General features: G+C 38.8%; 1 protein-coding gene across 1 annotated transcript in view; it reads left to right on the top strand.

The window, feature by feature from the left end:
- LOC134819871 (WD repeat-containing protein 97-like) overlaps nucleotides 1-12,089 on the top strand; it is a 29,336-nt gene that overhangs the window by 860 nt on the left and 16,387 nt on the right. Inside the window, exons 2-10 of the mRNA XM_063830021.1 lie at nucleotides 2,141-2,291; nucleotides 3,411-3,520; nucleotides 3,645-3,764; nucleotides 4,106-4,239; nucleotides 4,741-4,878; nucleotides 5,033-5,102; nucleotides 5,435-5,544; nucleotides 10,645-10,768; nucleotides 11,190-11,357. Of these exons, the coding sequence (XP_063686091.1) occupies nucleotides 2,141-2,291; nucleotides 3,411-3,520; nucleotides 3,645-3,764; nucleotides 4,106-4,239; nucleotides 4,741-4,878; nucleotides 5,033-5,102; nucleotides 5,435-5,544; nucleotides 10,645-10,768; nucleotides 11,190-11,357 (1,125 nt within the window). The remainder of the gene's footprint in view (nucleotides 1-2,140; nucleotides 2,292-3,410; nucleotides 3,521-3,644; nucleotides 3,765-4,105; nucleotides 4,240-4,740; nucleotides 4,879-5,032; nucleotides 5,103-5,434; nucleotides 5,545-10,644; nucleotides 10,769-11,189; nucleotides 11,358-12,089) is intronic.

The raw sequence follows: 12,089 nt of genomic DNA on the forward strand, positions 1-12,089 counted from the left end.
TCGTCAGAGCCTGCAAAGTATTCTGATTATGACAATACAAACAGTGTTAAACCGACAATTTTCATTGAACCATATCTCCACTTCCGGACCACCGATTTACAAAATTCAAAAATGGGTGTTTAGACTTTTCTCGGACGTTAGAAATTATGGTCATTCGTGCTTCAGAAGAGACTGGCAGGCCTATAAATAAGGGGTTTGATCGCGATAATGATAATATTTATGAAGGAGCACAAGTTTTAATAGCAAGTGACGAATTTCTCTCTACATTGACATTACCATGGAGGTTAAAAAGGAATATCTTTATACTGCATTGTTCGATTTTGATGAAATTTACATTCCGACGGCTGTATCCTGGAGCTGGAGTCCGGAAATGACTTGAGAAAGTTCGTTAAAGCTGCTTTGAATTGCATAGTAGTATAATTATTACTAACCCCACTAGTGAAGCAAGTGTATCGTACTCTAGTACACAGCAGTGTACTGCTGCAATTACTCTAGCCTCTAAAGTAACTGTAATAACGACGGAGCAGCAGGCTTATCTCAACAACCAAGATCTCTTTAATCAGCACAATTTTGTAATTTTAGCCTGTGAAGTTATTATAACCTGCAAACAGCAAAGTCACTGCAGCGTACTGTTCAGCTAATAGCTTTATGTCACAAATCCAGTGTAGAGCTTATAGCAAGCAGTGTGTATTCAGTACCTCGAGACAGTGAATGGTATGTGTGTCAAGAGAACAAGCTGCACATGCTCCGGTTAATTAATCTCTCGCTCCTGGGTCCTGCACGCTATTGTTTTTCTGGGAATTAAGCTGTTTTGTCGGTAAACAAGGTGAAATAGTGACGGGATAAGCAATAGTGGTTCCTGAAACCTAAATTGTTCTTAATGGTATAGAACCTGTGTTCTATAAATTTGCCATTTTGAAAGAATGTAACCCCAGGGGATTAAATAGGGAGGAATTTAGGTATATTGAGAAGTATAGAACTAATTGCTTGGGTTTAAATAGATGCAAAGTTGAAAGATAAGGTTCTTAGTTTTTAATTCTTCTTTTTTGAAGCTTCATTTTTGAAGCTATATTTTTGTGTAGTTCATCTCCATTTACCTTGTGTATTTTATTTAGGTTATTTGATTCTCGATTGTTTGAGGCATTTTAGATCTTCGTATATATAGTACTAATAAAACTAACCAACTTAATTCCTTTGTAGATAATGATGTAATTTAACGAAGTATACACTACATTTGCGTGTTTCACTGTCTAGCCCACCAACCATAAGATTAGAACCTGTGTTGCTTCATTTGATTGAAGTGGTCCGCTCGAGGCATGAGTCCAGTGGCGTAACGTTGCCTGTTGGCGCCCCCCGCCGAAAAAGCGCCCCTGTTGGCGCCCCTTCCCCTTTTTGTGCCCCTCCCTAAAATTGAACAAATTAGGTGATTTTAGAGGATACGCTGGTAAAATCTCTAAAAAAGTGTGTATCGCGCAGTTTTGCTAGTACTTTAGTTAAGTTTTAGAAATTGTCCCACATTCAAACAACGATTTGGCGCCCCCCCCCCCACAAAGCGGGGCAAGCGGGGCCCTTCGTTACGCCACTGCATGAGTCTCGTACGAACTAGAGTTAGTAAACTGGGTGAGTGGGTGTTTACTGGGTGTTTATTAGGAACAAGCTCTAAAGTGCGGGAGATATTAATCACTAGGACCTTCTCAGGTGTAGTAACCATAGTACCTACTCAGGTGTAGTAACCATAGTAACTACTCAGGTGTAGTAACCATAGTACCTACTCAGGTGTAGTAACCATAGTACCTACTCAGGTGTGGTAACCATAGTAACTACTCAGGTGTAGTAACCATAGTAACTACTCAGGTGTAGTAACCATAGTACCTACTCAGGTGTAGTAACCATAGTAACTACTCAGGTGTACTAACCATAGTACCTACTCAGGTGTAGTAACCATAGTACCTACTCAGGTGTGGTAACCATAGTAACTACTCAGGTGTAGTAACCATAGTACCTACTCAGGTGTAGTAACCATAGTACCTACTCAGGTGTAGTAACCATAGTAACTACTCAGGTGTACTAACCATAGTACCTACTCAGGTGTAGTAACCATAGTACCTACTCAGGTGTGGTAACCATAGTAACTACTCAGGTGTACCAGTACGGGTTCCAGCAACGAGCCTCGTACCACCAAAGCGTTAAGAGCTCAGATGTCATCAGCATAGCTTACAGTCCTTTTTCTGGGGACTTCGCTCTACTGGATGGTGCAGGAATAACACATTGGAATAAAGACACCCAAATAGGTATGAGGGGCATTACATCATTCAAAATCAACCACAATATTTCCTATTCTCTGAGATTTAACTTTAAGTATTTAGTATTTACAATTATGTCAGATCGTTTCATCGAACTGTCTATTTTAGGAGGTCTACATTATCGAACTTCAGGAACGCGCGATTGTAAAATTTGTTAATAAGATGCGCATCAGTGGCGCGCATTTGCGCGCGCCACGCGGTTTGCATGTCGATTCACATGCATAACATGCTTCAGGTGCTTCTCCAACGGGGTGTTTGTTATTACTTGACGTGCTATCCACTGTTTTATAAATAGTAAAATAAATGCTACGTAGCAGGCACGTCCACGATGCTATAGTTCTGCCGTCATTCGACATGTATCAGAAAACTCATTTTACCGTTCGAATCACGTGCTGCACCACGCTGATTTGTGCATGTCGAAGGATGTTAGGCATAGTTTGTGGATAGCCGTTGAGGCAACAGGTCATAAATTCGGCCTCATTCTGCGTCAGTACGATACATCATACATGCCGCTGCAAGTATTACAAAATGACATGATTGCAAACAAACGTAACAGATCAACCATGTGGACCCCTATATTTAAATATACAAAAGCGCACACTCATTATGATTTGCTCCTTTATAAACAAGAATTGCGCCCGTTGTTTCGTTTTGGCGGACGCTAGATTTCCATTTCACAATAACTATTAATATATGCTCTAATCAGCTCACCTTATAATAATAATATTGAAACATCAGTAGACTACGCGTGCCACATTCAAGTTGGGCTTATTACAAAATACTATACATTACTAGTATTATATACATTAAAATACGCTCGTGCCGCGCATTCATTGACCACAGACTAGCTATACACCACATCTCCGCAAGCAATCCCCGTGCGCGTGCGCGCGGCAAGTTGACATGGTAACGAACGGAAGCAAGCAAGTAAGGAACACGACATATATTTGACCCACCTACCGCTATCTCCAAAATCCACGTTTTTCTGCAAAAACGTCCATTCGTAACCTTTCACTATTGCCTTTTTTCAAAAGGGTGAAAGGAAAAAATTGTATTGTTTTTTAAAATCAGGACATTATTTTTGAAACACCCTGTATCTTCTTACAGATAAACGGCTGCTAACCTACCCATCGAACAAGAAGCAGTTGTTGAAACAGATTATTTTCATACCAAAGTATGGTATTTACTTTGCTCTTGCGAAGGATAATACACTACAGGTAAAAACTTAAAATATAGATCAGAAGATTACAAATGAATCATTGGGGATGCAGTTATACATAAAAGCAATTCACATTTCATAATCATCCGCAATTTAACATTATATTATATATTTCCCCTCAGCTGCTGAATTCAATGCTGCAATGCAGTTTTGTGTTTGACGCGGACAATGGAACAATTCTCTGCATGCTTTATGATATGAGAAGAGATATCATAATCACAGCTGGAGTCGGAGGAGTCAAGGTGACTTTATCGTTTATCATTAATTTTCATCATTATTACCTGATATTAATTGAAAGTCCAGACAAACATAATATCTAAATTGTTATGTATTTTCGAACCCTCCCACATTTCTTCTAATATTTGTCCGTTACTGCGGACATAGTTCACTATGTGTTTACCGTGTTTGGGTGCCCATCATATTTTACAGATGGGGGCGATATTTTGAACGATTCTATTTTATATTCATCTATTGCTGTACTCTGTAAAATTTGAAAAGTATTTAATAAAAAATTTTAAAAAAACCTCACTGTTAAACTCTAATAGCTAGTATTGAGCGCGTTTAAAAAGCTTTATTTGTGCAGATGTGGAGGTATTTGCACCACAAGTGCGACAGAGACAGTGCGGGAACAGAACAGTTTTTTATCCAGTATAAACGCTACACAGTCACACCCTCTCAGTGGATCACAAGAGTTCAGCTGGACGATACTAACGACAGGTACTACAAATAGCTGATTAGTTATGGGTAATAAATATTGTACATTGGAGAAATTAACTTGAAGCGTCTGAAGGTGAGTAAAAAGAAAATTAAACGTTGCGGGGGGGGGGGGGGGGGGGGCGTTGCGGGCATTTAGTTGTAAGTTATAACATACCAAATCGTTCGTGATAAGTCAGCTTCAGGCTGGTAAATAGTTTCATGAAAGACAGATTTAGTCTTTCAAATAGCCCTTCTATTAGTATAATAATACATTAATACATTAATAAATAGCCTTATTGTCTCGACAGGCTACTGTGTGTGGCACAGAAGGAGATAATAATCCTAACATCAGACTGTGACTACCTGTTATATGTTACCATGGCATGGTTACTAGTTATGTGTTACCATGGTTACTAGTTATTGTTACAGGCTACTGTGTGTGGCACAAAAGGAGATAATAATCCTAACATCAGACTGTGACTACCTGTTATATGTTACCATGGTTACTAGTTATTGTTACAGGCTACTGTGTGTGGCACAAAAGGAGATAATAATCCTAACATCAGACTGTGACTACCTGTTCACAATCTCCACCTCCCCCTGTCTCCCCCTCACAGACTGCTGTTACTGCGCTAAGTTCAAATACTACATCACTGCCAGGTGGGCTATTTATAGAACACTTTTAACATTTTTAGAGTGATTTCAAACAGTGCGTGACATGTGCAGAAAGCTTTTATTTCATTCATAAGATTACAAAAGAAACTGCAATACTTGTTAAAATTGTATAAAATACTTAACAAGTCTGATTTAACAGTATTGACACGGCTCTAAAAGTTTGGTCAGAGCAGGGGACAATGTTACATACCTTCACCTCTCACAGCAAGGTAATATATTGGTAGCAGTCTGCCACAAAATCAATGTAACGATTATTATTGCTTTGCGTACCACTGCACTTATCTATTGTTTTTGTGTTTTTTGATATGATTTGTGGCCAAAAAGCTGTGATTTATAGCTTTAAAACTCAATTATAGCTTTAAGACTGTAATTAGGTTAAAAAGGTAAATAGGTTTAACGAGAAGATGTGGAATTATGAGGTCTCTATATCTCTATAGTAACTATAGTAACTGTGTGTATATATATAACGCTATATAAAATCAGACGGTAACTATAGTAACTGTGTGTTTCAGGCGGTAACTATAGTAACTGTGTGTTTCAGGCGGTAACGAGCGTGTTGATGCACCCTCAGTCAGATCTGATCATGGTCAGCGCCAGTTTGGATAAGAGCGTGAGACTCTGGAATTTGGAGACATTCGAGGAGATTTACAAGTCAGTATTTAGAACACAGATACTACTACTATGTAGTAGTGTTTTGCACATACAACATATTTATATGTTAGAAACGTTTCAATAGTTCATCATGCAACTGGTTAGTGGTTACTGAGTGTAGCAAACAAAATTGTTAATTTTATCATCTGACTTGATTAAAGGGAGATAATCCGTGTAAACTTCTTCTCACGACCCAAACTTGTAACACTCTAAAACATAACTTAATTTCACGCAGAGGGATACAAAATTGTATCCCCAATAATCACGCTTGAGATAAACCAAAAATATTCATTAATGAACAAATAACCGTTACATAGATTTGTCTACAACACATGTTCCGATGAGGCCCGTGTATCAATATTAATTACATTCTTACTATAAGCACGATACACTGCTGTAATTCTCCTAAACACGTCTTTTCGCGCGTCTTTATTGAAATAAAGAAAAACCGCTGGATTAAAGACGGACAAAGAGTCTGGTATAAAACAAAACAAAACAAAGAGCAAGTTGCCGCCCCTTCTCGCAAGTACTTTAGCGTACCCGGACCCTATGTAGTTATAGACTTTACTCTTCACTGCGATACTCACTGCAACTATAGAGGATATGAGGATGAGGAAGAAGACGAAGTTTCCAATGTTCATGATGAGGATCACAATACTACTCCCCCTGTTTCGCTTCTCTGTGTATTTGTTAGAGATCTCACTGTTCTGAGAGAACAGGATCCTCACCGTGAGAAAAGAAGCTGCCACCGCTGACAAAACGTTCACAATGTAAACCATCGCCAGTCCTAAGTGCCAGAACACGTTCAGCTCTCTCATAGCCATCTGTTGGTATGGGAACCAGGCCGTGTTACCATGGTGACCATTACCCCCCAGCAAACACCGGAGCAGAATAGCAAATACAACGAGACTGGAAGCGAGCAGATAGAGTGCTAGCCAGGACTTCTTGATAGCAGTGAGGGGTTCTCTTATCTTGAGGTACCTCGTTACAGAGAGGAGGGTGGTGGTGAAGGAGGAGAGAGCTTGCTCAGTATCGACAACAGGAATATAGTTATCTGAGAGTTGAGGGGGTTTAAAGTTCTGATATTATCATGGCAGACTTTACCAAACATATTAAAACCATACCATTACATGATTATATCATACACATGAGGTAATGACAATTACCCTGGTAACCATAACAATAACCCTGGTATTGCTGGTAATCATAACAGCAATTACTCTGGTAACCATAACAATTACTCTGGTAACCATAACAACAATAACTCTGGTAGTAATCAGATCATTACCTCTAGAGTGTTGGCGGGAAGGACCACGTCCTCCGAATGCTCCTTACTGAGGAGGTTGTAGAGTGTGAAGAAGGATAAGAGACTGGTGATGAGGTCTGATCCGGACAGAACGAGGAAGAGGAAGGAAGCTGTTCCGCTCCTCCTTCTGTAGTTGTGTCTGGAGGAGATTAGGGAGTTAGGTGAAATGAAGGAGTTACGAAATAGGACACACAAAGGGGGACTAAACTACAAATTATACTTTCCAGAAAATGTTCAAACTACTTTATCTTAAGTTTAATAAGATAGTAAGAATATTGGATCCAACAATAAATTCTAATAAGGGAAGCAGAAAACAAGAAGAAATAAACTCACAGGAAGACGATGGGGTTGAAGAGAAGGGACATTATGAGAAGAATAATGTAGATAGTCCCGAAGATGATGTTAACTATCCGACTCTCTAAAGGGTTGCTGTAGAGCAGTACCCTCCCTCTGCCATCAGTGTAGTTCCAGTATATGTCACCGAATATTGCCATCTAGTAGTTACTATGGTTACTAACACGCTATCTAGTAGTTACTATGGTTACTAACACGCTATCTAGTAGTTACTATGGTTACTAACACTAGTAGTAGTAGTAGTTGTAGTCTATAAAGTTATTTTTTATTAAATACTTTTCAAATTTTACAGAGTTCTATACAGAGTACTATACAACAGCAATAAATGAATATAAAATAGAATCGTTCAAAATATTGCCCCCTTCTGTAAAATGAGATGTCGGTAATAACTTGGACCCTAAACATCAAATAAATTTAAATCCAAAACTTTATGAAAAATTATTCAAGAATAAACAAAAACAAATCAATGGCGAATAACTGTGGATATAGTATAGACACGGTTATTTAAATCTTAAACAAAATGTTTACAGAACCCATATACTTTGGAAATAACAGAACCCAATATACTTTGAAGTGGACTACCTGTAAAGGGAGTTCATACCACAGTAGATGGGTTCTGTAGAAATGTTGTTAAAGTTATATAAACAAAATGCTGGTTTTAGTAGGATCCCATCTCGTTAGCTTTTCTTGTTAAAAGCGATTTCTCGACGGTTATCACCTCTTTAGATGATGCTTAAAACATTTGGACTCTGTTGCATTTAGTACAGAGTTTCCCTTTCGTCTCGAACTATTTATTTATTATTTAATTTAATATTTTTTATAATCTATGCAGCCCGTCTGAATTGCCAATGAGCAGTGTTTATGAAGGAGCAGTGTTTATGAATTATGTAACCTATGTATGGACGGGGGACGTAATAAAAACAAACGGAATCAAGAGGTATTATGCGATGTATAGATAGATAAAGCACGTTTTTGCTAAACAGTGGCCGGCCCGTGAGGAAGGTAAATGATGTTATTGTGAGAAACGATGCCTTACAGCGAGGGATATTATAGTGTTACCATGGTAAAGATTATAGACGGAAGGTTTTAAGAAAAACTTCCGAACGTGGAGGTTTTTCCATTCTCCCAAGATGGAGGTAGAGGTACCTAGAGGGAGCAGTCGTCCTGATTCCCGGGATGAGACCGCTGTTACCCTAGAGGGAGCAGACGTCCTGATTCCCGGGAGGAGACCGCTGTTACCCTAGAGGGAGCAGACGTCCTGATTCCCGGGATGAGACCGCTGTTACCCTAGAGGGAGCAGACGTCCTGATTCCCGGGATGAGACCGCTGTTACCCTAGAGGGAGCAGACGTCCTGATTCCCGGGAGGAGACCGCTGTTACCCTAGAGGGAGCAGACATCCTGATTCCCGGGATGAGACCGCTGTTACCCTAGAGGGAGCAGACGTCCTGATTCCCGGGAGGAGACCGCTGTTATCCTAGAGGGAGCAGACATCCTGATTCCTGGGATGAGACCGCTGTTACTCTAGAGGGAGCAGACGTCCTGATTCCCGGGATGAGACCGCTGTTACCCTAGAGGGAGCAGACGTCCTGATTCCCGGGAGGAGACCGCTGTTACCCTAGAGGGAGCAGACGTCCTGATTCCCGGGAGGAGACCGCTGTTACCCTAGAGGGAGCAGACGTCCTGATTCCCGGGATGAGACCGCTGTTACTCTAGAGGGAGCAGACGTCCTGATTCCCGGGATGAGACCGCTGTTACCCTAGAGGGAGCAGACGTCCTGATTCCCGGGAGGAGACCGCTGTTAATTCTGTTTAATCCAAGGGGAGGCTGTATAACAAGGTGATCACTCTATTGTAGTAGTATTGTGTTGACAAAGTGGGGAAGGGGAGTGCTAAGAGAACGCTGCTAGCAGGTGCTCAATATAAAAGTTCGTGTAAAGAAGAGTGTGCAAATCTCCTATAGAAGTGATCCCCTAATCCTGAATGAATGATCTGATTAGCAGGCCAGATGTGATCACGAGTTGTGCAGTCTTTCTTGAGAAATGACAAACGTGCTAAGTTGTACACATGCGGAGCAGTACATTCACGTTAATCTGCAGTTTTAATCTGCGGTTTTAACTGGGAGACTAATTACTATCACAGAATAGAACTCTTCTTATTTTAGGCATACAATGGTATTGTAAACATCCGTTGTTCCTTGAAATAAAAATGCTATCACATAACCAAGCTAATGTTTTATTTGGAGTAATGGTCCACCAGGTGGTATAGGTATATTCCACCTATACCATTTGGTCCGGTAAGTACCTAAATCACTAAAGAGCTTTATATAAGGAGATAATAATTTTTATTTCAAAATTCAAATAAACTTTACATCAATGTATTACAGTAATATTTAGAAAAGTCCACAATATCTCCTGTGAGGCAAAAACATGGAAAAAGAGAGCTAGAAAAATATTCATGAGACTCAACACTACCAGACTGCAGCTGGAGAACATTATGTAAACATCATAGTAAAATTTATTTCGGCTGAACCAAAACACGGTGGTAAAAACCATAATTACATTGGTGCCGACCCTACATAAAATCATTAATAAATAATCAAGAGAACAAATTAAAATGTATACTATACCTTCTTGCTACTACTTCACAGACTTACACAACATAACAACAGAATAACATATTTATATATTATAATATACCAATCTATCTAACCATACCATTGGATCAAAAGAGAAAATAAAGGAGCAGAGGAGAAAATATTATTTTTATACAAGGCGCAGATTAATCAAGTTAACATTACATTACACCATAACGGGACCATAACATAAAGTTAGTCAGTAATATGTTTTATGATGTGTACAGGATATAATTTTGAAAAGACTTAAAGGTCACAGGGGGGGGGGCTCAGTAAAGTGGGCAAGCCATAACCTGCCCGGCACGCAGCCCCCCCCCCCCCCCCCCCCTCAACAGTACAACCCGTACCTTATTATAAACATATAATTATAGTTAATGTTAAATTCGGCATTATTACATCATTTAGTTAAGCAATAGTGGCTAGTATAATAACTCATGACAAGGACTGGCTGGTGGGTATACTGACCATGCAACCTATATCTCATTATATATAATAATTATACAGCGTCATATAGGGTCTTAACTATTATTAAACTAAAGGGTTCTTAACCAACCTATATAAAAGGTTTTTAGACTAGCCATATAATACGTTAATTTATCACATTTGCAATAATTATTTGAATGGTGGATTGTCAGTGGAGCGTACTGCTCAAATTAAACGTTTTTCAATTTATTAAAACTATTGTTATATTTTATATTATAATTATAACTTGGTGGTCGGTATGTTACCAGGACGATAACCCTGGTAACCACTCTTGTTACCGTAGCAACTACCCTGGTAGCCATGGTAACAGTGTGTTCTCCTTCAGGTTGCAGGTGTGCGAGCATGGTATCCAGTGGGTAGGATTAACACGTGACAACTACTTGTACTGTGGAACATCACGTGATCTCAGTGTCTGGTCCATCAACTTCCTCGCTCACTTCTTCTCTCAGGTTACCATAGTTACCATAGTTAACATAGTTAACATAGTTAACATAGTTAACATAGTTAACATAAATAACATAGTTACCATATAGTTACCATAGTTACCATAGTTACCAAAGTAACTTCTTCTGTCAGGTTAGCTGCTCATTTGTATCTTTTAACTTCCGTTAGAATGTTCCAGATGAAGTATCGCCATGAGTCCCTACTATAATAATTAATATGTTGCAACTTGCAGTTAACAGAGAAGTGAACTTGTGCACTATTGTTTATCATACGTTAATACTATGGTGCTGATATGATTTCTCAAGAAACTGTGATGATTTCTGTCCTGCCTGCCTACTATTCATTAATTTAAGAATCTGTTATTGAATCTGTAATTTGATTAATTAATTTAAGTTAATAAATGTTCCAATACAATACTCCACACAGACACGTGTACCAGTGAGTAAGATCAGTCCAGTAATGCACTGCAACACTAAGAAGACTCCACGTGTCGTGGTGCTGGGAGAGGACAGCTCAGTTAGACTTCTCTCAGCTCTGAGTGGTAAAGGTATATCTACAATACTACCCCCTCCTGACATCAGTCCTCTTAACAAGGTCAGTTTTATATTGTTTATATCTTAGTTACCATAGTTACCATAGTTACCATAGTTACCATAGTTACCATAGTTACCATAGTTACTATAGTTACCATAGTTACCATAGTTACTATAGTTACCATAGTTACACTACTAGTTACCATAGTTACTATAGTTACCATAGTTACCATAGTTACCATAGTTACTATAGTTACTATAGTTACTATAGTTACCATAGTTACACTACTAGTTACCATAGTTACTATAGTTACCATAGTTACCATAGTTACCATAGTTACTATAGTTACTATAGTTACCATAGTTACCATAGTTACTATAGTTACTATAGTTACTATAGTTACTATAGTTACTATAGTTACTATAGTTACCATAATTAAGCAATAATCTCTCCTCCTGATATCAGTGCTCTTAACAAGGTCAGTTTTATATCGGTTATATCAGACATATATTATATCATGGTTACCATAGCTACCATAGCTAGTAGCTACCATTGCATAGTTTCCCTATTTCTACTCAAGTATAAGTTCCGGTAATCTGGTCTCCAATATTCTAAGTATAGAGTACTGGAGTAATGAACAATTGTGTAGAAGCTGTTACATGATACTCCACCTAGCGCTGCTATAAATCCTCGCGTAGGAAGTGCAATGCTCATATATGTCCGACACATTGCTCAATCCTTTTTGTAACAAACATCAACATGTAGTTGATTTTAATTTTAATAATTTGTGTT

Source organism: Bolinopsis microptera, chromosome 8 (genome assembly GCF_026151205.1).
Source record: "Bolinopsis microptera isolate Bmic1 chromosome 8, MBARI_Bmic_1.0, whole genome shotgun sequence".
NCBI lineage: Eukaryota > Metazoa > Ctenophora > Tentaculata > Lobata > Bolinopsidae > Bolinopsis > Bolinopsis microptera.